The sequence below is a fragment of the Eretmochelys imbricata genome, chromosome 9 (genome assembly GCF_965152235.1).
Source record: "Eretmochelys imbricata isolate rEreImb1 chromosome 9, rEreImb1.hap1, whole genome shotgun sequence".
Taxonomy (NCBI): Eukaryota; Metazoa; Chordata; order Testudines; family Cheloniidae; genus Eretmochelys; species Eretmochelys imbricata.
This window is the reverse complement of record NC_135580.1, coordinates 7,313,220-7,338,467: the sequence shown is the minus strand read 5'-3', so window position 1 is coordinate 7,338,467 and position 25,248 is coordinate 7,313,220. Positions and strand designations below refer to the sequence as shown.

At 64.9% G+C, this 25,248-nt stretch overlaps 1 protein-coding gene across 1 annotated transcript; it reads left to right on the top strand.

The window, feature by feature from the left end:
• On the top strand, nt 1-25,213 carry ECEL1 (endothelin converting enzyme like 1). Its single transcript, XM_077826430.1, has 19 exons — nt 1-50; nt 1,542-2,444; nt 11,206-11,274; nt 12,801-12,911; nt 13,740-13,832; nt 14,166-14,290; nt 15,664-15,886; nt 16,235-16,333; nt 16,879-16,953; nt 18,794-18,897; nt 19,689-19,747; nt 20,583-20,634; nt 21,147-21,214; nt 21,652-21,776; nt 22,295-22,360; nt 22,760-22,855; nt 23,360-23,436; nt 24,251-24,636; nt 25,147-25,213. Exons 2-18 carry the CDS (start codon nt 1,689-1,691, stop codon nt 24,348-24,350), a joined length of 2,298 nt encoding a protein of 765 aa, XP_077682556.1. The 5' UTR covers nt 1-50; nt 1,542-1,688; the 3' UTR covers nt 24,351-24,636; nt 25,147-25,213.
• The last annotated feature ends 35 nt before the right edge of the window (nt 25,214-25,248 follow it).

The following is a 25,248-nucleotide window of genomic DNA, read 5'->3' as shown; positions in this document are numbered from 1 at the left end:
GAGAGCCGCTCGCCCAGAGCATCCCTGGCTGCCGCTGCCTCCAGCCCCCGGTAAGCGCCGCGCCGTGCCCCTGCCTGCCCGCGCCGGGGTCCCGCCGCCCGGGGATCGAGGGTCCCGTGCCCCACCCCCCGGCCGGGCGTTACAGGGTCCCGCTGCCGCCCCCCCCCCCGGGCCGGGCGCTGGAGGGTCCCGTCTCCCCCCGGCTGGGCGTTACATGGTCCCGCTGCCCCCCCCCGGGCCGGGCGCTCGAGGGTCTCCGTCCCCACCCGGGCGACGGTTGCAGGGTCCCGTCCGCCCCCCCCCGGGCCGGGCGCTGGAGGGTCCCCCCCCCCCCCCGGGCGGGCGTTACAGGGTCCCGATGCCCCCGCCCCCGGCCGGGCGTTAGAGGGTCCCCCCCCCCCCAGGGCCGGGCGCCGGAGAGCTGCAGCCGCCGCGCTCCGGGCGAATTCACCGGCTGCAAGTTCAACTTCCCGGCGCCGGCTCCGTTCCCCGGCGCAACAGCGCCGGGCGAGGGAAGTTCGCGGGCGGGGGCGAGACTCCGCTTCCCCTCGGCCCGCCGCGCCCGGGCGCTACGGGGCGGGCGGGCCCCGCTGGGGGGCAGCGGCCGCGGGGGCGGGGGTCTGGGCCCGAAGGGCCGGGCCAGGGGAGCTCCCGGCCCCGCCCCGGCGGGGCTCCTCGGCCGGGCAGGCGGGGCTGGGAGCCGGGCCACCCGCCCTCATTGTTCCCTGGGGAGCGCTGCGAGGAGGCGACGGACCGTCTGGAAGTGGGGGTCTCTGACCAGTCTGTGCCGAGACCCCCGCAACAGCCTCCCCCGCCTGCCGCCCCCCCCGCTTCAGCCAAGCCGCCCCCCCTCCCCCCCCTCCACACACAAGAGGGGGACAAGTTGAGCCTTGTCCCCAGCTCCAGAGCTGACCGGGCTGGGGTCTACCCCATGTCCCCTCCCCATGGGGAATCCGCCTGCCCCCTTGGCTCCCTGGGTCCCCTGGCCCACAGCAGCACTTTGGTCAGGCCCCGCGACAGGGCCCAGCCTGGGCACTACCCCCCTGGATGGACGAGACCCTGGCAGAGCTGCTGGGGACGCCCCGTCCGTTCGGAGCCGAGACGGCCCCAGAGGCAGGGGGTGCCGAGGCTCGACGGGCAGGGGCTGGACTCGCTCCCCTTTCAAAGTCCCTTTACAGCTCCTGCTTCCTCCTGCACAGTGACCCGGGGCTTCACCTCCTTTGGGGCCACATCCTGCCTGCCGCCAGGGCCCGGTGGCCAGGGCCAGGGCGGGGGGAGGGCTGGGAAGGGGGAGCCCTGGCTCAGATGGAGAAGCCCCAGCTCTCCGGCTGGATAAAAGAGCCAGACCCAAGCCTAGGCCCCGCCATGCAGGGGACGACCCTGACCCGAGGGTCAGATGGGGGTGGGGGAGCAGGAGGAGAGACCAGGCACCCTGTTGGCAAGATGCCGAAAGCCGGCGAGGCCGGGTCGTGCTCAGACTCGCTATGAGCGGGGGAGGGGCGGGGGCCCTCCCCAGTTGACAGACTCTCCCCTCCCCCCAGGGACGGCTGTTCGGCAGGGGCTGCGGGAAGAGCCGGGGCTCTGGGTCCGCTCCCTGGGGCCCGAGACATGAGCTCTCCCCCTCGCCGTCTGCCCTGAGCACCTCCGCCCGGAGCAGGGCCGCGGCGCCGGCCCCCCGGCCCGGCAGCATGGAGAAGACCTACTCGCTGACGGCCCACTACGACGAGTTCCAGGAGGTGAAGTGTTCCAGCAAGTACAACAGCGGCACCCTGCCCAACGGCTTCAGCCTCCAGCTCGGGGCCGGGGCCAAGAAGCCGCGCCGGGGGCTGCCGCGCTGGAGCCGGCGTGAGATCTGCCTGCTCTCGGGGCTGGTCTTCGCGGCGGGCCTGTGCGTCATCCAGGGCTGCGTGCTGCTGCTCAAGTACCTGGCCATGGAGCGCGCCGCCCATTGCCGGGAGGACTGCCAGGAGAAGAAGGCCTTCCTCAAGGCCTCCCTCTTCATCGCCAGCAACATTGACCCCACCATCGACCCCTGCAATGACTTCTACTCCTTCGCCTGCGGCAGCTGGCTCCACCGGCACAGCATCCCCGAGGACAAGCTCCACTACGGCATCATCGCCACCATCGGCGAGCAAAACGAGGAGAAGCTCCGGCGGCTGCTCCAGCAACCCGTCCGCAGGGGCTCCCGGGCCTCGGCCGAGAGGAAGGTGAAGGAGTTCTTCCGCTCCTGCCTCGACATGGGCGAGATCGACCGCCTGGGGCCGCGGCCCCTGCTGGAGGTGATCGCGGACTGCGGCGGCTGGGACGGGCCGGCCACGGGGCGGCAAGCCCGCTCGGACTTCAACGAGCTGCTCTACAAGACCCAGGGCGTCTACAGCACGGCCGCGCTCTTCTCCCTCACGGTCAACCTGGACGACAAGAACTCCTCCCGCTACGTCATCCGGGTGAGTGAGCCCACGCTGGGGGCGCCAGGCCCGGGGCACGCCCGCCGGGCATCTCAGGACAGCTGCAGCCAGGACGCCTCCGGCTAAGGTCACTTGAGCTCTGGCCGGTCTGTTCTTGAACGGGAGACCTCGAAGGAAGGCCACAGCAGGTTGGGTGACTCTCCTTGGGGCGTTGCAACACAGTGGCTGGCCCCAGCGAGGCGCAAAGGGGCACTGGGCTGCAGGGCGCTGGATGGGTGGCCCAGCAGGGGGCACTCTCCCCTCACAGCCAGGACTGCCCCCCGTGCCCCAGTGTGGTGCTAGGGGGTGCTGGATGCAGAGACCAGAGTGTGTAACTCACTAGGGGGCGCTCTCCATTCCGAGTCAGGGCTGCTCACGTGTGTTCCTCAAAGACCCAGGGGCCCTGCCCCTGGGAGGCATTAGCCCTGCAGTGCTGTATAGATCCTGGGAGTCCTGTAATTAGATCCTGCCTGTCTGAAATCCCCTGCCCCACCACACTCAGCCGGACACAGGAGTCTCCTTCCTGTCCCAGCCTGGGCTGTGTGGCGTTATGGTGGTGGAGGGTCCCACCCCAGAGCGGGCTGCATTTCAGCAGGGGATGAGGGGTGCCTATGCCTGGAGTGTGCCATGGGGTCCCTATGCGGGTGGGGTGAGTGCTCCTGCTGCATGGCACTGTTGCTATGGGCAACGCATCCCCTAACAAAGCAGATCTCTGGGTGTGGCGCGTGCTGCCCTCCTGCCATCAGCTCCCAGGGGAGAGGAGCTCGCACAAGGCCATTCCCCCATGGCTGCAGCCCCGTGCTAATAATACACGGCTGCAAACGCCCGCGCCAGACCGGAGCCTGCCAGCTAGCGGCTCCAATCACCCTCCACGCCGAGCTGCGGAAACAGCCAGCCTGGCTGCACCATTCGCGGTGTGCTGTTCGCTGCCCAGCCCCGATCGCTCTGAGAGCGCGAGGGGCCGAGGGGGCTCAGCAAAGCCAGAGGTCATCCAGGCAGGTGGCATGACAGCCTCCGCAACAGCTCTGCCGGAGCCCCTCACTCCTGACCTGCAGCCCCCTGCTATCCCAGCCCTGGGCTCCCCACACCCAGCTCTGCCGAGACCCTCACTCCCAACCCGCAGCCCCCTGCTAGCCCAGCCCTGGACTCCCCACACCCAGCTCTGCCAGAGCCCCTCACTCCCAACCCGCAGCCCCCTGCTAGCCCAGCCCTGGACTCCCCACACCCAGCTCTGCCAGAGCCCCTCACTCCCAACCCGCAGCCCCCTGCTAGCCCAGCCCTGGACTCCCCACACCCAGCTCTGCCAGAGCCCCTCACTCCCAACCCACAGCCCCCTGCTAGCCCAGCCCTGGGCTCCCCACACCCAGCTCTGCCGGAGCCCCTCACTCCCAACCCACAGCCCCCTGGTACCAGCCCTGGGCTCCCCACACCCAGCTCTGCCGGAGCCCCTCACTCCCAACCCGCAGCTTCCTGCTAGCCCAGGCTTTCTGGTCCTGGTCCCCCTTCTGGTCAGGCAGCTCTGCTGGAGCCCTATTCAAAGATCAGAGGCTCCCATCCCATACTCAGGTTAGTGTCATTGATTGTCCCATGGTCTCCTTCCCAGCCAAGCTGCTCGACCTCTTCCCCAGCCCCTGGTACCCTGGGCCATGCCCCACAGGCTGCAGGTGGGGGTGGCCTATGGGGACCACCCCAGCAGGAGCCTTCACGCCAGCAAATCAACACACAGATCAGGCCTGTGTGCCAGAGGCACCGGGCAATCAACCAGGAGATGCTGCCCAAGGTGCCTCCCTCCCCTTGGGGCAGAGCCCATGTGTCATGAGCGTCCACCTCCCTGAGTCCCTCTCCCTTGCAGCATCAAGGGATGTCACCTGCATGCCACGAGATGGGCCCTGTGAGTGCCCGGTGCTGGCATTGCTCTGCCAATACCCACACAGAGCCCTGGGGCGGGGGGCTCACGCCCCCATATACAAGAACCAGCCCCAGTTTTTCAGCTCCAACCAATTTGACTTTCCATCAAGGGAAAACAATGAACCAAGAAAGAACCAAAGTAAAGTCTCATAGATTCCAAGGCCAGAAGGGACCATTGTGATTGTCTCATCTGATCCCTTCCCCCGCATAGCGCAGGCCAGAGAACTGTCCCAGAACAACTCCTAGAGCCCATATTCGAGAGGAACATCCCATCTGGATTTAAAAATTGCCAGCGACGGAGAATGCACCATGACCCCTGGTAAATTGTTCCACAGCCCTTGGTAACCCCCCCCCCCGGGGGAAGAGCGCAGTGTGGGTGTCTCATAGTGAGGCTGACCTCCAAAGGGCCTCTGCCCCAGCACACAAGCCCAGCACTAAGACATTTACAGGCACAGGAAGCAAAATGACTCAATGCGCCACGGCTCACAGGGCCCTGGTCGGATGGGAGGGGAAAGCCCCAGTTCTGCTGCACTGAACAGGAGCTGTGGGTGTATTGGAACACAACTGGGGTTACCTAGAGCTTCACAGCTCTCCAGAGACAGGAGTCAGCATAGGGCCTTTGACACACAGACAGACGGTTCCAGTTCCACCCAGCAGAGGGCAGTGCAGACACACACTCAGCCCTACCCGGCAATGTCTTGGTCTTTGGCTCCCCCTACTGGTCTCACTTGACTCTGGAAGGAACACGCTGAATTGGTGTAAATGGGGTCAGAACCCGGCCCGGCCCTGCTGGGTTGCTTGTGAAACAGGCAGCTGGTACCCAAGAAATGGGGGAGCAGGGAGAAATTGACAAGCAGGGAAGCAGGCTCCTTGGCATGGGAAGAGGGGACCAGGACATGGAGCATTGCCCAGGAAGGAGGGGGAGATGGGCAGCTCCGTGCAACATGCGCTGGCAGAATCATTAGGGGCAAAGGGTGATCTGGGGTAGGAGCCCAGGGCTGGGATATCAGGGGGCTGAGGGTTGGGATTGAGGGGCAATGGCAGAGCTGTGGGGGCAGGGTTGGGATATCAGGGGGCTGCGGGTCAGGCGTGAGGGGCATTGGCAGAGCTGTGTGGAGGGGAAGGCATGCCCTGTGCTCCCCACCCGCTTTCCTAGCCTCTCCCGCTCCTGAGCCCCGCTTAGGAAGGCATTTGCCCGCGTTAATCAGTGGCTCCGAAATGTAGAGAGCAAATAGAGTCGGCGGGGCCCTGGCAGCGGATTGCACCCCCGTCTGTGTGGCCATCCCCTGCCCGCCTCCGGAGCTCATTCCCAGCACCGGGCCCCGAGTAGTGGCCAGGGGCTGGGGCCTGCGCTGCTGGGGGGGTTGTTTAATACACGGGGGGCTCTATTCCCCTGGACATGGGTTCCCCGCTGTGGTCGGAGTCGGCGGAGTCGGCCATGCGGGCAGGGTGGTTCCAGGCCTGCTGGGTCGCCGGCTCCCAGCCTCCCGGTTCTTGTCGAATTACCTTGGAAAACGAACTGGCAAGGACACAGCCGGGGCTCGTGGGATGCCGTGCTCGGCACCCGGCCTTTATTCGCATAGCAATGCCGGGCGCCACGCCGGCGGAGAAGCGGCTTTTATACCTGAATTAATGTGACTTCGACAGGAGGGGACCTTTGGAAAGGCAATTTCCCTCCGCACAATTGCAGTGTTTAGCAAAGCAGCGTGGCAGGCAATTTTCCAGGCAGTCGGCAGAGCCGTGCACACAGAGGAGAGAGGCCGCGTGCACGTACGTGCTGGGAGAGCGTCTGTGTTGCGCGTGCTGGGGGTGTGCTCCCCCGCGGGGGGGGGGGGTGCGCCCGGTGCGAGAGGGTGTGGGTGCGGGCGTGTGTGCACAGGGGCTGCGAGTGTGCAGACATGCTGGGAGAGCAGCGTGCACACTATGGGGGAGGGTGCGTGGGCGCAGGAGTGGGTGGGTGTGCAAGTGTGCGAGCGGGGGCGTGCAAACTCTGGGAATGTGTGCGTGCGGACGCTGGGGTGTGCGTGCGAGCGTGCACACGGGGGGGGCGTGTGGATGCTGGGGGGAGCGTGTGCGCACACGCCTGCTGGGGGGGTGGATGTCTGTGCGAGCGCACACTGGGGAGAGTGTGAGAGCGTGTGTGCACTGGGGCAGAGTGTGCACGGGGGAGTGTGGCTGCATGGGTGCTGTGTGCGTGCGGGTGTGTGCGTGCGTGCTGGGGAAGTGGATGCGTGGGGCTGTTTCCACACGTGTGTCCTTTTCAGGCCTGCGTGCTCTGGCTCCAGGGGCCGCGGCCTGGTCTGGGGAGTTTATGGCTGGGGCTGGGGTCAGAGGAGATGAGGGACCTCGGGGCAGGGGCCGGTCCCGTCCCTGGAGCTTGCACCGAACAGAGCCCCCGCAGTGCCTGGGGGCTCAGACCACAGCTTCCTGGTGCCTCCCGTCGGCTGCAGAGAGGCTGCCCTGGTGCCTCGGGTGGGGGGCAGTGGTGAGCCCAGGGCCCTGCCCACCCACAGCCCGGCTCTGCGGGCCCACGAGGTGCGGGGAAGCAGCTGAGCAGCCTCGTGCGGCTCCCCCCAGGACGGGAACGACAGGCCCAGGAGAGGCTGAACGAGGCCTGCACCTCTAACGCCCGGCTGAGCCCACCCACCGACCCCCCAGTGCACCAGAGAGCCCTGCCCCCTGCTGGGCACTGAGCTTCCTCTAGAGGCTCCAGCCAGGGCAGGGCTTTGCCAGGAGTGGGGGGCGGGGGTGGGGGGGCTCCGGGAGAGCACAGGCTGCTCCCCCATTGGGGTTACAGTGGGGGCGGGGGGGGCTGAGCCCAAGGGCTCTGAGGAGCTGTAGTGGTGCGAAAAGGAGCATGGTGCCCTCTGGTGGCCACAGCCGGCACAGCAGGTAAAGGACCCCACTGGCCCCAGCACCAGGGGGCGCTGTTGGGGCTGTCGGCCCAGCTCCGCCATGTGGGGGGGGGGGGCTCTGATCTCACCAGCGGGTGGGTAATTAACAGCTAGCCGGTGCTGGCCGTTCCCCTTCCCTCGCGCTCGAGGAGGCCGTACCCACTCGTATGTACCCCTCCCTCATGCCGCTCCTGTGGGCACCGGCCCTTTGCTCCCCGCTGCAGGCTGGCAGCGTGTCTGAGCGCCCTGGGGTATCCCCCCCTCCCCAGGGGATGGGAGGGTTTAAAGGGCCAGGCCGGGGTGGGGGCGTTGCTGGGTGAGGTAGCCTCAGTCCGCGTGGCACACCTGGCTCTGGGGGGAGCTCTCTGCAGCCAAGGGGTGGAGCTTGGCCCAGGGGTCTCTGCACATGCCCTGGGTGGGGAGAGCCCAGCCCCAGGGCGGGCAGCCCACGAGGGATGGCTGCTCAGGCTCTGTGCTGCAGTGGGGTCGAGAAATGGGCCGGGGGGGTGGGCGGAACGGCGCTGGGATAGATGTGTCCTCACTGTTACGGAAACACCCAGAAATCAAGGCCCTGTCAGGCTGGGCACTGCACAGAGGCACACAGGGAGTGAGGGACTGCGCCTGCCCCACCGAGCTCACAATCTAAACAGGACAGAAGGTGGGAGGGGAAACTGAGGCACAGAAGGGGACGTAACTGGCCCAAGAAGGGCGGTGACAGCTGGGAACAGAAGCCAGGTCTCCTGAGTCCCAGCCCAGTGCCCTGCCCACGAGGCTACTGGGAGAGATTTACCTGCACCCCCGCCATGAATCCCCCCACCAAATGATTCAGGAAGAGCAACATGCTCCGTCTTTTCCCCAGCCTGGAGAGCCCAGAGGGGAGGGGTTAGGGCGAACCAGGCCGGGGGACAGAGGGCTGGAGAGCATTTCTCAGTATCATACGCTTCCCCAGCGCCCTTGGCGACCCCAGGGTAATGCAGCCACCTCTGGGGAGGAGGATGGCAGCAGCCAACACACAGCACAAAAGAAAAGGCAGGCAAGCTGCGATTGGGGATGCGGGGGAAACCCCTGCGCACACGAAAAGTGCCAGGGACTCATCCAAACTCCCCATTGACGTGCACTAACTGCCTAGGCCGACAGGGAGCAGCACAGCAGCCAGCCCCATGCAGGGTTGAACCTGCGGCTTTACGGGTGGTGAGCCGAGACCCAGCAGCTCCAGAAAGCCCCCTCCCCCCCTGGCATCCCCGCTGAGGCAGCCCCCACCCCAGCCCAGCGCGGTTAGAAGGGTTGGGCCGACCCAATGGGATAGATTAATTTTTTCAGTGCAGCTGCTTGTCCCTGCAATTGATGGCAGGAGGGCAGCGCCATTAGCTGATTGCTTCTTCCCGGGAGAGACTCTCTTTTGGAAAATGGCCAGCGGGCGGGCGATGGGCAGCAGGGCTGGGCTGGGGGGCGCCCCACGGGGCGGGCCTGGCCCGCGCTCCCAGGCATGGGCCCCTCCGGGGACAGTTTCACCCACTGAGTCATTAGCACAAAGGGTTCTGCCGGGAAATTAAATTCTGGGTGTTTATCAGGGAGGGGGGAAATCATGCATTGCTGGGACAAAGGGCTGGCAGGAAGGCGGGGACGGGAGCTCGAGCCAGCCCGGGGGAGGCTCCCGATATGGCGGGCACCGGGGACGGGGGGGGGGGGGGTGTTGAGGGGGCGGCAGGATCACAAAAGGGGTCGGCTGGGGGTCGGGGACTGGCTGGGGCTCGCGGTGGAGGGGGTTAAAGGGGCTGGCGGCTCAGCTGGAGCGTGACGGGTTGCGGATAACGGACCCTTGGGAGGTTTGGGACGTACTGTTCAGAGCTGGGTTTATTCAGCCCCAAGCGCGCTGTGTTGAGGGTGCCTGGAGCACTGCGGGCGCGGGCAAGTGCCTCCTTTGTTATCATAGCGTTGATTAGTTGTAACTGGGCTGCAAACGGTGCTCCAAAGGGCTGGCCTGTTATTGTAGGGTTGCTTGGAGGGAAGAGGGGGGTGTCACGGAGTCCCCGGGCGATGCTCGGGAACTGCTCCCTACGCAGCCAGGCAGGACTCTGGGGCAGTCTCCTTTCTGGGAGCAGCCTGTCTGCAGGACACACAGCTCACCCGGCTTCCACCTTCCTGGGTCTGACCTCGGAGCATTCAGCCTCCTCTGCCCCTCCGTGCGCTTCCCGCAGCGAGTCCGCCCAGGCGGGGTCTTGGGGAAGCCAAAGGGTCCTGCCCCCCAACTCCGCAGTCAGACGTGACTCTCAGCCAGCCAGTAAAACAGAGGTTTATTAGACGACTGGAACATGGTCTAACACAGAGAACAGGACCCCTCAGCTGGGTCCATTTTGGGGGGCAGGGAGCCAGACAACCACGTCTGCCCTTCACTCCATGTCCCCAGCCAGCCCCCAACTGACTCATCCTCCAGCCCCTCCTCCTCTGGGCTTTGTCCCTTTCCCAGGCCAGGAGGTCACCAGATTTCTTTGTTCTCCAACCCTTTAGCTCTCACCTTGCAGGGGGGAAGGGCCCAGGCCATCCGTTGCCAGGAGACAGGGTGTCAGCCATTTATGTACCCTGGCCCTTTGCTCTGCAACAGTTACACCCCCTTATCCCACCACCTAGAGACTTAAGAAATGCATAGGGAAAACTGAGGCACCCCTACCGTATTCAGAGGAAACATTAAGAACAGTCCCACTTCGTCACAGGGGGGTTGATCTGTTATTGGAGGAATGCTCAGAGGGCTGGTCCGTTATCTTGGGTTACTCGCAAGGCCGGTCCGTTATCGTGGGGTTGCTCAAAGGGCCGGTCCGTTATCATAGGGTTGCTCAGAGGGCCAGTCCATTATTGTATGGTTGCTCGGTGGGCTAGTCTGTTATCGTAGGGTTGCTCAGAGAGCCGGTCTGTTATCGTAGGGGTGCTCGGTGGGCTGGTGCGTTATCGTAGGGTTGCTCAGAGGGCCGGTCCGTTATCATAGGGTTGCTCACAGGGCCAGTCCATTATTGTATGGTTGCTCGGTGGGCTAGTCTGTTATCGTAGGGTTGCTCAGAGAGCCGGTCTGTTATCGTAGGGGTGCTCGGTGGGCTGGTGCGTTATCGTAGGGTTGCTCAGAGGGCTGGTCCGTTATCGTAGGGTTGCTCAGAGGGCCGGTCTGTTATCGTAGGGTTGCTCAGAGAGTCGGTCTGTTATCGTAGGGGTGCTCGGTGGGCTGGTCCGTTATCGTAGGGTTGCTCAGAGGGCTGGTCCGTTATCGTAGGGTTGCTCAGAGGGCCGGTCTGTTATCGTAGGGTTGCTCAGAGGGCCAGTCCATTATTGTATGGTTGCTCGGTGGGCTGGGCCATTATCATAGGGTTGTTCAGAGGGCCGGTCCGTTAAAGTAAGGTTGCTCGGAGGGCCGGTCCATTATTGTAGAGTTGCTCGGTGGGCTGGTCTGTGGCTAGGCTGGTGGAGCAGCGCTCAGCACCCTCCAGCCCAGCCATGCGGCACTTTGAGGTGGAAGACCTGGTACAGTCTGGCCCTCCTGGCGGGGTGAGTTGATCGGGGAAGGACCCACCTGGGAGCGGGAGGGCTGAGCACAGGGGTGTGGCTCAGAGAGAGCCCCACTGGCCCTACCCAGACTGGGGCGCGATGGGGGGTTAGACTGGAGCCAGCCACGCCACAGGGCCCCAGAGTACACCCAGGGGAGCCCCTCCCCACATTAAATCTCCCTCCTGGGACTCTACCCTGGCCGCCGGGCCTTCCTCCTGCCCGAGCCCCAGACAAAGTACAGCCGCCCGCCCCCTTCGCAGACAGACCCTGGCGGCACAAAGGGCCCCTGCACAGGCTGAGCCCCCACCTCTCTCTGCTCCTCCATTAGCCAGGGAGGGGAGGGGACCCCCGGCCGCCCTCGGACCAGGGAGGCGGGGGCTCAGGGTGCCCAGACCGGGCACAAACACGGCTCCTCTGTTCTGTTGCAGATTGACCAGGACGGGCTGACGCTGCCTGAGCGAACCCTGTACCTGGGGCAGGACGAGGAGAGCGAGAAGGTGAGGGGGGCTGACATCACCCGGGGGCGCTGGGGGGGGGAAGGGGGTGGGTCAGAGAGGAGCAGCCCCTGCCCAGCACCAGCTGCACCCACCTGCCCCGTGAGGCGGCTGAGCTGGGTGGGGGTGAGGAGGGGCTGGTGCAGCCGCAGTGTCACCAACCACCAGAAATCATGAGTCTGACCCCAGAAGTCACCAGACTGGCCCCAACGATTAGGAGAGATTTTTAAACAAAAGGTCAAGTTGTGTTGTCGGGCTGTTGTTTCATGTGTGATCTCCCCCTGCCCATCGTGTGTGTGTCTGTGTGCTCTCCCCCAGCCCATCCTGTGTGGGGGTGGTGGGGGTTGTGTGTGGAGGGGAGGAGTGTGGAAGGTTTGTGTGTGTGTCTGTAGGGGGGAGGTGTGGGGCTGAGGGGTGTGTGGGGTGCAGGTGTGGGGGGTGTTTGTAGGGAGATGGGGGGAGGGTGGGGGGCAGTGACTCGAGCCCCTGCAGCAGGAGCTCCCGCCCCACCTGCCTGACCGCTAATTCTGCCCCCAGCCCCCCACACCCCGCATCTCGGCTCCTCCTGGCCCTTCACCCCTTGGCCGGGGCAGGCGCTGTCCTGTCCTTGCGGCCTGCAGGGGGCGGCGAGGGGGCGGGGCTCTTTAGCTCCGCCCTCCCGTGACACTAGCTGGGGATGCAGAGGGGCGGGGAGGGAGCTCTGCCCACAGCAGCTGATTGGTGGCTCAGCCCCAGGAGGCGGGCTAGGAGGGCAGGCAGCCAATCAGAGGGTTCAGGAGCTCTAGGGGGCTTGGAGCTTCTGGAGCAGACAGGCTGAAATCCCGTCACCAAACGGCGCTAGAGTGGGGGGGGGGCTGACCCCTCCCACCCCATGCGGGGCCTCCCCCCTCCTCTCCTCCCTCCCCACCTTGGCCAGGGCTGTGTCCCCTGCCCCCCCTTCCCTCAGCCCTCCCCCCTGAGCCAGGCCTGACCCCCCTTAGCCTCCTCCCCACTGGGCTTGACCCCCTTCTTGGCTCCCTCCCCCTCCCTCAGCCCCCCACTGGGCCTGCCCCCCTCTTGGCATTCTCTGGCTCCCCCCAGTCAGGCATGCGCCCCCCTCCCTCAGCCCACCACTGGGCCTGCCCCGTCTCGGCCCTCTCCCGCTCCCCCTGGTCAGGCCTGTCCCCTCAGCCCTCACCCCCACTCAGCCCTTGCGCCCCCTCAGCCAGGCCTGACCCCCCCTTTAGCCTCCTCCCCACTCGACCTGGCCTGCCCCCCCTTCCCTCAGCCCTCATCCCCGCCCCCAGCAAGGCCTGACCCCCCCCTTAACATCCTCCCCACTGGGCCTGACCCGCCTCTCGGCCTTCTCCCCCTCCCCCCAGTCAGGCGTGCTCCCCCTCCCTCAGCCCCCCACCGGGCCTGCCCCACACCCGGCCCTCTCCCCCTACCCCCAGTCAGGCGTGACCCCTTGATCCCCCTGGGTCCGAGCCCCCCCGCCCCAGGATGGCGCTGCACCCCCCGCGGGGGCTGACCCCTCGCCTCGCCCCCAGATCCTGGCGGCGTACCGCCTGTTCATGGAGCGGCTGCTGGGCCTGCTGGGAGCGGAGCATGTCGCGCAGAAGGCGGAGGAGATCCTGCAGCTGGAGCAGAGACTGGCCAACGTGAGTCCTTCCCAGCCCCACCCGCTGGCCTGGCCGCCCCCGCGGGGCTCCAGGGGGTGTCACACGGGGCACGGGAGGGGGGCTCTTCGGGCACAAGTGGCCCCCAGCTTGCAAGGAACTAACCCCCTACAGCCATGTGGGGAAGGTGGGGGCCCAGCCAGGGCCCAAGGGCTCAACCCCATGCTAGCATTGAGCGCCGCTTGCCCAGCCTCCGGCCTCTCAAGGGAGCAGGTCGCAGCCCAGCGCACCCAGTGTGTGGGTGGGGTATGTCCCCACTGGGGTCCCTGGGCAGGGAGGGGACCTGCTGGGGGCCTGGTGCCTGGAGCTTGGGGCTGACTGGTGAGTCCCTGTTACAGGAAGCGGTTTCATTCCCAAAGCGGCAGCCCCTTGGCCTGCCGAGCCCCCACAGCTTGGTCGCTGCCTGTCCCCACACCCTGGCACTGCCCTGGGGCTGGGTACAGCCAGGCTGAGGAGCCTCCTGCTCCAGGCCCCCGTTAGCCTCCTGCGCTGGGGAGCCGCCGAGCTGCGGAAGGGAAATCAAAGAGCAGCAAAGCCTGACTGGGTTGCACCCGCCCCAGGGTGCTGGGAGAGGGGACCCTGCAGGATAGCGGGGAGCAGCCATGAGCGCTCCAGGGTGGCATCCGCCTCCCACCACCATGTGGCTGGGGAAAGAGTGAGGGGCCCCAGGCCTTTGGGGGGTCAGGGGAGCAGTGAGGCTGGCGAGAGTGAATGCTTAGCCCTAGACTCCCTGCCCGTGGCTGGCCCCGTGGCACCCCCCAGCCTGGTGGCGCAGGCAAAGCGCGGCCCTGATGCGTCTCTCCTGCCCAGATCACGGTCTCCGAGTATGACGACCTGCGCCGGGACATCAGCACCATGTACAACAAGGTGTCGCTGAGGGAGCTGCAGCTCATCACCCCCACCGTGAGTACCCTGCCGGGGCACCAGGGGAGGGGCAGCACAGCTGAAGCCCCTCTGTTCACAGGTGCCCAGATAAATGCCTTCATGGCTCTTCTTCTCCCCCAGGAGGGCTGCCCCCCAAGTCCATTCTGGAGGGCACTACCATCCGCACCAGTTCAGAGACTACAGAGGGGCACCCAGACGTGGGCTGTGTTAGGTCACTGTGGTGGGGCAAGCCCAGGCTGGATCGCTGCCCGTGGGGCGTGGAGTCAGGGCCTGGGCCAGCCGCAGAGCGTGGGGGGGCTCTGGAGAAGGCGAGGCCCCTCTGGTCATAGCGCCCTCTCCCCCACCCCCCAGCTCAAGTGGAAGCGCCTGCTGGATCGGATCTTCCACGATAACTTCTCCGAGGAGGAGGAGGTGGTGCTGCTGGCCACGGACTACATGCAGAAGGTGTCAGAGCTCATCCACAGCACGCCCAGCAGGTACGGCCAGCGGGGCACAGCGGGCACTGCAAGGGTGCAGGGCTCTACCAGGTGCCTCGTCCCACATGCTCCCGACACACGGCTGGGTAGCAGGGCTCTGTGGGGACAGTGGGGCTCTGGGGCATGCTGGTCACACCCTGGGGTCAGAGTGGGGTGGGAGGGCGGAGGGAGCCCCACCCTGCCCTGCTCCCACAGCCACTGCCCAGCTCCAGTGCCACTCCGGCACTCCAGGCATCTCCGGGCCCCTCACTCGGGCACACAGATGGGATTGGAGACTGGTAGAGGGGCAGATCCCAGGTGCCCCCTGGAGAAGCCCCGTCCCCTGCTCAGGCTTCCCAACAAGGTGGCGGGGAGGAGGAGACCTTGATGGGCCTGGCTCAGGGTCGAAGAGGCCTGGCCAGGGATTTCTGCGGTGGGGATTCATGGGCGCGGCTCATCGTCAGCTGAATCCCCTGCATCCGCTGCCTTTGATCCGCTCCATGGGCTAGGGGCCCTTTCGGTACAGACAGGACATCTCACTAATGGCCATTGATCTGCCAGGACTCGCCTGCCTCCTGAATGCCAATGGGCTGCTGCAGCTGCCTGCTGGGGTGCGGGAGACCATAGCATACAACCCCCCATCCCTGCCAGGCTCACAGAGCTGCACTGCCTCATCCCATAGCCCCCCCTCCCCAGCATGGCCAAAAGCAGGGTGAGCTTCCCCTTCCCTGCCCTCCCCCCACCATGTCTGGGCTCTCCTCTCCCAGGCATACCCGGCTACAAGCCAAGCACACGTCCCGGAATCCCCCTCAGCACACACACAAACACCCCATGGCCACCCAGAGGGCCCCCCGCCAGCTCTCTCCTGCACCCCCCACCCCCAGGGATCCCCATTCCCGGCCGCGCCCCCAGCGAGTGAAATATAGCATTTCAGAGCTAATCAAATGCATTACAAATCATCCAGCTAAACCAATTCATTACACAGGCAATTCAGCGGCGTGCAGGGTGCCAAGCCAGCCGATGTCTGGGCTTTCATGGGATATTCCCTAAAGCTGCAGCTCAGATGTCCTGGCTGGGGCATCCCCGGCAGCCCAGAGCTGGCAGCGAACTCCTCCTAGACCCCCCACCCCGGTCTCTGAGCACACTGGCCAGCCGGGGGTGCTGGCAGAGCCCAGGGAACTCCCTGCAACTAGGGTTTGGGAATGCCACCGCTTCCACCATCACTTAAGGCAGGGGGATGCTTCCTGGCATCCCCGCTCCCCATTCTCCCCCCCCTGCTCCCCACCCCATCCCGCAGCCCCTGAGGCAGAGGAGGGAGAGGCTCAGACCCCCAGGGGTATAAAACACGCTCCCCCTCCCAGCCCTTGGCCGGTCCCTATGTCTCCCCCTCCCAGGATCCTTCACAATTACATGCTGTGGCGCATTGTGGTGGTGTTGAGCGAGCATCTCTCCACGCCCTTCCGCGACGCCATCCACGAGCTCTCCCGGGAGATGGAGGGCACTGAGAAGCAGCTGGAGCTGGACAAGATGTGCCTGAGCCAGGCCAACAAGCACTTCGGCATGGCCTTGGGGGCCCTCTTCGTGGAGGAGCACTTCTCCTCCTCCAGCAAGGCCAAGGTAGGCACAGCCAGGGGTGGGCTGCGAATCTCCCCCCGCCCCGCCCCGGATCCATCCGGGCTGGAGGGAGGCGGGGAATCCCACCAGTGACCACCCCCCTGGCCAGTGAAACACAAGACAGGAGCGGCGCATCTTCAGGCCAAATGCCCAGTGGTTGGAGGCGCGCTCAGGGCCCGGCCCTGTTACCCGGCAACCACTGGGTGTGGCTTAAGCCATTTGTGGGCGTGGCAGTGATGGAGGAAGCGGCTCTCTAGGGGAGGTTCGTACCCACCCTGGGCCCAGTGCCATGGGCATGTGTTACGAGGAACCCTGGTAACGCTGTGACCCGGGCGCGGTTGCACCGAGCAGGTGCAGCAGCTGGTGGAGGACATCAAGCACACCCTGGATCAGCGGCTGGACGAGCTTGACTGGATGGATAAAGAGACCAAACGAGCGGCTAGAGCCAAGGTGAGGCACCAAGAGGTGGAGCCTAGCCTGGCCAGCCAATCGCAACATCCACGGCTTGGGGCACTCCCGGGGGGATGGGGGATGGAGCTCAGACGGCGAGGGGGGCTCTGAACTGCATGGGCCACAGGTAGCCTTGTCAGTCCCAACGTTGGGCAAGTGGGATTCTCCAGCCAGGAGAAGGAAACTCTGCTGCCTGGCAGCCAACCCATGAAGGCCCCGCACTCACGCAGAGAGCAGCCCTGCTCTGGGCTGGCTGGGCCCGTCCACAGGGTGAGCCACGCATACAGACCTGGCCAGCCACCTCTGCACGGACGGTGCTGCCATCCGGCTGCTGCAGCCACAGGCCAGCGCCTGCATGCAGAATTGGGGCTAGGACTCACCGCCTGCCCCTTCCAGCACAGGGGCCTCTGCCCAGAGAGCTAAGAGCAGCAACGCCGCAGTCTGTCATTGCATCGAGCAGGGGGCGGTGCTGTGCTCAGACATAAACCCATCAGCCCCCGGGAGATCAGAGCAGGCTCAGACCTGGGCGTGTGCTCTCCTTGCAGCTTCAGTACATGATGGTGATGATCGGGTACCCGGACTTCCTGCTGAAACCGGACGCCATCGATAAGGAGTACGAGGTGAGTGTGCGAGGGGCCTGCATTGCACCCCTAGAGGGACTGCAACGATGCTGCCTCTGGCAGGACACAACTGAGAGTACCAATTCAGGCCAAATTGCTTAGAGCAGGGCAGTTACAGCCCAAGGCTGGGGTTCCTTTGCACACCAAGGCAAACCAAACCAGCCAAACAGAGAAGACTTCGGGTTTACCCCGCTAGCTAACCATAAGTCACACAAGCAATTCCCTTAGACACTCCAGTTTCCCAGTATCACCACCAGTGCCACTTGTTATGGAGATCACTGGTTATGAAAACCAACACCCCAGTAAAAGAAAAACGTTCTCCTGACCCCAAAGGACCAAGCCCCAGACCCAGGTCAAATGATAACTTAGATCTTACCCAAAATACACACTTATAGCCAATTCTTATTAACTAAACTAAAATTTATTAAAAAAGAAAAGAGAGAGAGTTGGTTGAAAGATCAATATACAGACAGGTTTGAGTTCAATTTCTTGAGGTCCAGATACAGAGCAGAGATGAGCTTGTAGTTGCCCAAAGTCCTTTTAGAAATAGTCCAGAGGTTATAGTCCAATGTCCATATTCAGAGTGACTCCAGTCAGTGACTGGGGATCTCAATCCTTATGGCTCAGGGTTTCCCCCTCTTGAAACCCAAAGCAGAGCAGAGATGAAGAAGGATCGTGTCCCAGGGTTTTTATATATTTCCAGCAGCCTTTAGGCCTGAGAAAACAATAGGCTTAATTTTCCTTCTCCTAAACATCATGGCATCTGATGAAGTGAGCTGTAGCTCACGAAAGCTCATGCTCAATTAAATTGGTTAGTCTCTAAGGTGCCACAAGTCCTCCTGTTCTTTTTGCGAATTAGCACAGTGTAATTTATCCATTAAATACTGTAGTTCACATCTAGGTTACCCCAACCTTCAAAGAGACATATTGACTATTTCACGCAAGTGTTTTCCTAAATGTTAATATTCCTTTTTTGATCTTTGAATCAAAGCCATAGCAATAGACAAGACTTGTTTGCTTACTTCACAAGCCCTGAGCAAACACCTACCCTTCTATCTCTAACAATGCAGGCTTGCATTTCAAAGCTCTGTTCATTTCCATCTCGTCCTAACAAGTCTTTACAGTTCGGCCATGCGTCACCTCAGTCTGTGAGTTCATTAACTCTTTCTGGCCCTGTCACCTTTCAGTGAGATATTCTATTACACTCATAACGTCATAGGGACTACCTGCACACTCAGGCTGGGAGAGATCCAGCAGTACCCCTCCCTTTCTCCTGCTCTAGCCAGTGGCCCTTGGCCTGCCATGGCCCTGTCCCCTAGCCCTGCCCGGACTCCCTGGCCAGCAGGAGCTGCTGCTCTGTCAGCCTGCGGCAGGTGTCTCGCTGGGGAGTGCAATCGGCAGGTCGTGAGGCTCAGGACCCTCCCAAACTCCCTGAGTTCCCCTGGCTCTGGCTGAGACACCTCCACCCTCACACTGTTCCCACCCCCACAACAGCGCTTTCCATGGCTACCTGGGCATGCGGGGGCACCCGCTCTGTCAGCAGGGTGCGCTCCCAGGCGCCGGCCCCAGAGGGAGACACTCTTGCATGTGCTCAGTGTGTACGGGACCCTCCATCCATCCTAGGTCCCTGCCCAGGGGATGGGGATGAGCCTGCATGCAGACCAGGGAGCCTCGGGGCTACAGCCGAGTGCGGGGGCTGGGAGCCTGCTGGAGGGGACGGGACATCCCAACTCCGGCTCCTGCTCCCCTCTTGTGGCAGGGGGGCTGGCTGAGAAGGGGAGTCCCAGGGAGAAGCCCCCGGCCCTTTCCCGCCTGACCTGGGCTGTGTCCCCCGCCACAGTTCGAAGTCCATGAGAAGACGTATTTCAAGAACATCCTCAACAGCATCAAGTTCAGCATCAAGCTGTCGGTGAAGAAGATCCGGCAGGAGGTGGACAAGTCTGCGTAGGTGTCCATCGCCCCAGCTGGGGCCTGCGCTTTGCCCCTCCAGAGGGGATTGGGCAGGGGAAGAAGGGGGTACCGGTTCTGCGGACCCCCTGCTGTGAGAGCAGAGTTGGCCGCGGGTCTTTAGGGATCCATCTGTGACAGGCGGGACTCCGAGTGTGGCCAGCCCCAGGCTGCCAGCGCTGGTTCAAGCCCCGGCTCGCCGAGAGACAATGGCGTGCTCCACGCTGGCTGCTGCAGGAGGCTCTGCTCCCTGTGGCCAGGAGGCCCCTTGTCCGGACAGGGGTTGCTGCTGGGGTCCAGCCGCCACACTGCTCCTCTCCCTGGAAATCAAGGCATTTCCCCGAGGGGTGTGCCGGCCCCTAGTGGTCAGTGTGCGCACAGACAGGCAAATGCCTCACAACTTGTGCCCACCTACCAGGGCATCTGGGCTGAGGTGGGGGGTTCAGGGGCCGAGACTGCCTGTCAGGCTGGCTGATCGAGGGGGTGCTGACCCCACCCAGATCCAGCGGCACGTGGCCCCCAGAGCTGTCGCAGGCAGCTGACCTGGACTAGCCAGCCTGGCCCCTCTGAGCATGGGGGCCTGTGCCCAGGGGGAGGGAGGCCAGGCTACAGCCTAGCCTGGCACCATCCTGTGGGTATTAGGGGTCAGAGGCTGCCCCTCCCAGCACTCTGTCCTCTCCCAGCTCACCCCTCAGACTCCCCTGTGTGCTGGGGCAGGGGGAGTTGCAGGGGCACCTGGCCCTCGCAGCCCGGGTGCTGATCTCGGTGTCTTGGCTGTCTCCTTGCAGGTGGCTGCTGCCCCCGCAGGCCCTGAACGCCTACTACCTGCCCAACAAGAACCAGATGGGTATGGCCCCCCTGGCTGATAGCCAGCATTCCCGGGGCTTCTGAACGTGTCTGCTCTGATCATTGCGGGGGGCACCCAGACTGGGGAGGGCCAGGGGGTGGTACAGCAGCCAAGCTGGGGTGCGACTGGGACTGAAATAGTAATGGGGGGTGAGGGGGGGGCCTGCGGGTTGAAAGTGAGGGGAATCAGCGGAGGTAGGGGCAGGGCTAGGATAGCAGGGGGCTGCAGGTCGGGATTAGGGGGCATCAGCAGAGCTGGGGAGGTGGAGGCAGGGCCAGGATAGCAGGGGGCTGCGGGTCGGGATTGAGGGGCATCGGCAGAGCTGGGGAGGTGGAGGCAGGGCCAGGATAGCAGGGGGCTGCGGGTCGGGATTGAGGGGCATTGGCAGAGCTGGGGAGGTGGGGGCAGGGCCAGGCTAGCAGGGGGCTGCGGGTCAGGATTGAGGGGCATTGGCAGAGCTGGGGAGGTGGAGGCAGGGCCAGGATAGCAGGGGGCTGCGGGTCGGGATTGAGGGGCATTGGCAGAGCTGGGGAGCTGGGGGCAGGGCCAGGATAGCAGGGGGCTGCGGGTCGGGATTGAGGGGCATTGGCAGAACTGGGCGGGGGAGGAGAGACAGAGCATGGCTGCCTCAGGGAGTCTCCCTCATCCCAGAGAGCTGGGGGCTGACCCACGCCATGGTGTATTTGTCCAGAGCTGGGAGGGTGAGTTTGGGTCTCAGTAGGAGCCCTGTGTGCCTGGCCCAGGCAGGGTCCCCTCGCTGTGATCCTGCCCTGCTCGGGGTGAGAGGGCAGTGGGAGGGGCCCCCTCCCCATAACACTCCCTCCTCTCCCCACAGTGTTCCCCGCCGGGATCCTCCAGCCCACGCTGTACGACCCTGAGTTCCCGCAGTGAGTACAGAGCTGTGCAGGTACCTCCACGCTGCCCCCCCCTCCAGCCAGCGCAAGGGGAGCAGGGGATTGGGGGGCCCATGGCGCCCCTTGTGCCTGTGGAGGATCCCAGCCCTGGGGTGAAGCAGCGAGCAGGGCTCTCTGCAGCCAAACCCTGCGGGGGTAGCTCAGAACTGTCCCTGCTGGGCTGGGCGCACCCAGAACCGCCCCTTGGGCCACAGACACCCAGGAGGTCAGTGCCCCTCCCGTGGGTGGGCTCGTGTCAGCCTCTCCCTTGCTATCTGCCCGTTCGCTGCGGGGCGTCTGGGTGTGGGGGAGGTCCTCAGACTCCTCCCCCATTGCTGATGGGGCAGTGTCCTGGGTGGGGGGGGAGGTGCTCAGACGCCCCCTGCCCCATTGCTGATGGGGCACTGTGAAGCGGGGGAGGCCTCAGCTGATCAGGCTGTGCTGTAGGGGGTGCTCAGACCCTCCCATTGCTGATGGGGTCGTGTCTTGTCCCCTCCTGCCAAAAGGTCTCTGAACTACGGTGGAATCGGCACCATCATTGGGCACGAGCTGACCCACGGCTACGACGACTGGGGTGAGCCCCCTACCCCCGCCCTGTTTCTGCTGCTCCAGGCCAGAGCTGGGACCCCACAAGTGCCTGCCCCGAGGCGTGGCACCTGTTCTCTGGGGACGCCCCATAGCTGCATGGGGATGGGGCTCAGGACCCCAAGGGGTGAAGGTGATGCAAAGGGCCAGGTGGCAGCCGCATGGGATAAGCCCTGGGCAGCCTGGCTCCTCTGGAGCGGCGCCTCCCTCTGGCTGGTCCAGGAACAGAGCCTGGCCCTCGGCTGACAGTGCACTCACTACCGGGGCCTGGCAAACAGCTCCCTGTGTGGCCCTCAGTCGTTGTGGGGCTGGGGCAGGGTGGGGCAGAACCAGCCGGGGAGGGGTGCTTACAGCTGGGGACAGGGTTCCAATCCCAGCTCTGCCCCATGAGCCCGAGCCCGTTGCACCCTCACCGTGTGCCCGCAGGGGGCCAGTACGATCGGCACGGGAACCTGGTGCACTGGTGGACAGAGGCCTCCTACAGCAAGTTCCTGAAGAAGGCCCAGTGCATCGTCAACCTGTACGACAACTTCACCGTCTACAACCAGCGGGTGAGCCCGAGCGCCCCTTGCTGCCGGGGGAGAGGGGCTGGCCTGCGTCCAGGGTGCCCCTCCCTGCTGGGGGGGCCAGGCCTGGCCCTGGGGTGCCCCTCACTTCTGGGGGGCATTCACCTGGGCCTGGGGCTTGCCCCAGATTGCTCCCCTGCAGCACATGGGGTCAGAAGGGCTCTGCTGTGAACAGCATAGTGAGACACAGACCGCAGCAGCCAGAGCCCGGCGGGGGGCGGCTGGGGAGAGCAGGGGCTCTGGGTTGTTTCTGGAAGGGGCAGTTCATCTTTCTCTCTAGTTTCTACGTCATGAAGGGGAGGGTGCTGGCTCCAGGCGATGCAGCCCCCCCAGGCGCCCCCTCCCTCAGCCAGCGCCCGGGGCTGATCCCCTCAGGCTGGTCTCCCGGAGAGATGGGCTGGTGGGGCAGGGGCTGGGATGGGCCCCCAGTTTGAGGTGGTGTGCTGGAGGGCTGGGGGTACACCCGGCCAGGTCCGTATGAGCCCCTGCTCCTCTCTCCACAGGTGAACGGGAAGCACACGCTGGGGGAGAACATCGCCGACATGGGGGGGCTCAAACTGGCTTACTATGTAAGTGACGGAGGGTGCCCCTAGCACCCCCCCTCCCCCAGCTCATGGAGAATGGCTGGGGAGACCTGCAGGGCAGCAACTGGAGAATGGCTGGGGGAGGGGGGAGAGACCAGTGGGGCAGCAGCTGGCTGGGAGGAGGCTATGCTGGCATTACTCTAGGGGACCCCACACCCACCCACGCCGGGGCTTGTGAGCAGAGCACAGCACCCCCACCCCCTGGGAGCTCCGTAGCCACCAGCTGCCCCTCTGCCTCAGCTGGGAGAAGCCGAGACCCTCCTGCCACCCCCAGCCAGACCCATTGCCCCACACTGCATGGGCCCAGCCTGCGAGCGCCTGGGGACAGGGTGGGGCGGCTGGGGGTGGGAAGCCCCCCGCGCTGATCGGGCCTGTGTTTTGCAGGCCTATCAGAAGTGGGTGCGGGAGCACGGGCCGGAGCACCCCCTGCACCGCCTGAAATACACCCATGACCAGCTCTTCTTCATCGCCTTCGCCCAGGTAACACGCCGCCACCAGGGGGCGGTAGTGCACGGCGAGGGGCCCAGAGCCGCCGCCACGCTGCCTCCGCCCTGCCAGCCCTGGGCTCCCCACCCCCAGCTCTGCCCAACCCACAGCCCCCTGGCACCCTGAGCAGAAATGACCCAGGGGGGCCATACTGCAGAGCGGAGTGGGGGGGTTAGATGGGGACAAAGCTCCCCCGAGGCAAGGCTGGGACCCACCCAACTTGTTTCTCCTCCACCTGCTCCGCGTGCCCCACCCTGGCTGCCTCCTGTCCCAAAGATCCCGCTGGGAGGCCCTGGCTGGTCGTTCGGAGCCCCTGGCCGCCTTGCTGGCCTGGCCCCTGCTAGTCTCCACTCTGCTGCTGGGGGGCGGGTCCCTTCTCACCCCAGCTCCCCCCAGCTGTGGTGCTCATCCGGACCCCCCAACCCTTCAGCCATGGCTCTCCCCCGGCTCCCCCGACCCCAGCTGTGGCGCTCACCGTGGCTTCTCTCCCATCCGCAGAACTGGTGCATCAAGAGGCGCTTGCAGTCCATCTACCTGCAGGTGCTGACCGACAAGCACGCCCCGGAACAGTACAGGTATCTGGGGCCACTGCACCTGCTGGGTGTGGCCACTAGGAGGTGCGGCGAGTCCCTCTGCTCTGCCCTCTGCCTCGGGACCCCCAGCTGCTGCACGTGGGTTTGGCTGGTCGCTCCTCGGGGCAGGGCCCAGCTCCACTTGGAGCTCAAATTGCCAGCAGGGGGCGCAGGGTGCACAGGCCTGGAGCCAGGGGCTGGTGGGAGGGAGGGCAGCGGGTGCCCTGCCCCAGTGAGGGAAAGAAAGGGTTAAACCAGTCCTTGCACTGGGCAGACTGGAAGGGGAGGGACGCATGTGCTGGGGCCTCTCAGGCCGCTCCTGCCCTGGGGCTGCGCCCCCCTGAGCCCACAGGGTTATGGGGCAGGAAGGGGCAGCGGCAGGTCAGGCTGAAAGCACCCAAGATGGGTGAACCAAGGCCAGGGGCGTGGAGTGGGGTCCCTGGCTGGAGCACAGGCCAGGCCAGCAGGGGGCAGCACAAGGCTGTAATGGGGGTAGGACCTGAGTGTGCCCTAGACTGGCAGCCCAGAGAACTTACTGGACTGGTTCCTCTTGCCAGCCCCTTGCCCTTGCTGCCCCTCCATGGCCACCGGCCCAGTCAGAGCCAGCGGCCCCTCCCCACTGTGCATATGCCAGGGACAAGGGGTTAACCCTGGCACTGCCCACTCCCCGCTGGGCAGTTCTCCCCGTCCTACAGGACAGTGCTGCTAACAGCTGCCTCCTCTTGCTTCAGAGGTGGCTGCATTACTGTGCCAGGTGCAGTGCTGCCCTCGTTGGGCTGCCAGCCACCCTTTCCTGAGCCCTCTCTCCACTCCCCAGGGTGCTGGGCAGCGTCTCCCAGTTCGAGGAGTTCGGCCGGGTCTTCCACTGCCCCAAGAACTCGCCGATGAACCCAGCTCACAAGTGCTCCGTGTGGTGAGCGCCGGCGCCCCGTGGCCATGCCTTTCGCTGCCCTTTGCCTTGCGTGTGCCGAGCCGTCCGTCTGATCCCGCTGTTTGCAGGGGCTGCTGCTTCTCTCTGCCATCCGCCTGCCCACCAGCCAGGCACCGGGGAGACCCTCCGGGCTCCTCTGCAGGGCCGGGGCTCGCAGGGACAGATGCCGGACAGAGCTGGAGACAAGGTGGCGAAGGCTCCTTTGGCCAGTTCCTCGGGGGCCGATGCGACAGGCAGCAGGGAAACTACAGATTGGGTCCACTTCTGGCTAGGTGTGTCCTGCCACCACCCCCCTGGGCCTTGGAGCCAGCCCCCCCCCCCCCCCCCGGCTCCCCATCGCCGAGCCAGGAGCCGGCCCAGTGAGCCTGCCAGCGGCGCTGCCGGAGGGGATCCCCAAAACACCATCGAGGGACAGCGGGAGGGACCAGAACTGGGGGAGGCAGGGGACAGGCCCCAGTGCTGCTGGCACGGAGGGGCCAAAAGCTACGGTGGGGCCATTTCTCAAACCGGCTGGAAGATCCCACATATGGAAGCAAGCGGTGCCCGTCCCAGGGCAGAACGCGGGGGCTGCAGCCCACGCCCCATTCACCCAGCCCTATAGCTTCCATCCAGGGCGACGTGGGCTCAGAGCCGGGCACAGAGGCCTAAGCCTAGGCCCGCAGGGAAGCAACCTGCCAGCGCAAAGGCCCCCGTGTGCTCGCGCCACAGGGAAGTTGTAGGGCTGGGCTGGGGGGGGGCTCCAGGAGGACAGGTGGGTGAGAAATCCCCCTGCCCATCCGCAGCCCTGAACAGCGCCAGCTGCCAGTGCCCCCCCCCAGCACCATGCAAACAGCTGCGGTCCCATGCTCGCGCCCAGGGTGGCAGTGGATGGGCTGCGGGCGAAG

Coding starts and splice junctions, on each gene's coding strand:
- ECEL1 (XM_077826430.1), top strand. CDS start 1,689: ATGGAGAAGACCTACTCGCTGACGGCCCACTACGACGAGTTCCAGGAG. Junction 2,445..11,205: donor CCTCCCGCTACGTCATCCGG/GTGAGTGAGCCC, acceptor GTTCTGTTGCAG/ATTGACCAGGACGGGCTGAC. Junction 11,275..12,800: donor AGGACGAGGAGAGCGAGAAG/GTGAGGGGGGCT, acceptor CCTCGCCCCCAG/ATCCTGGCGGCGTACCGCCT.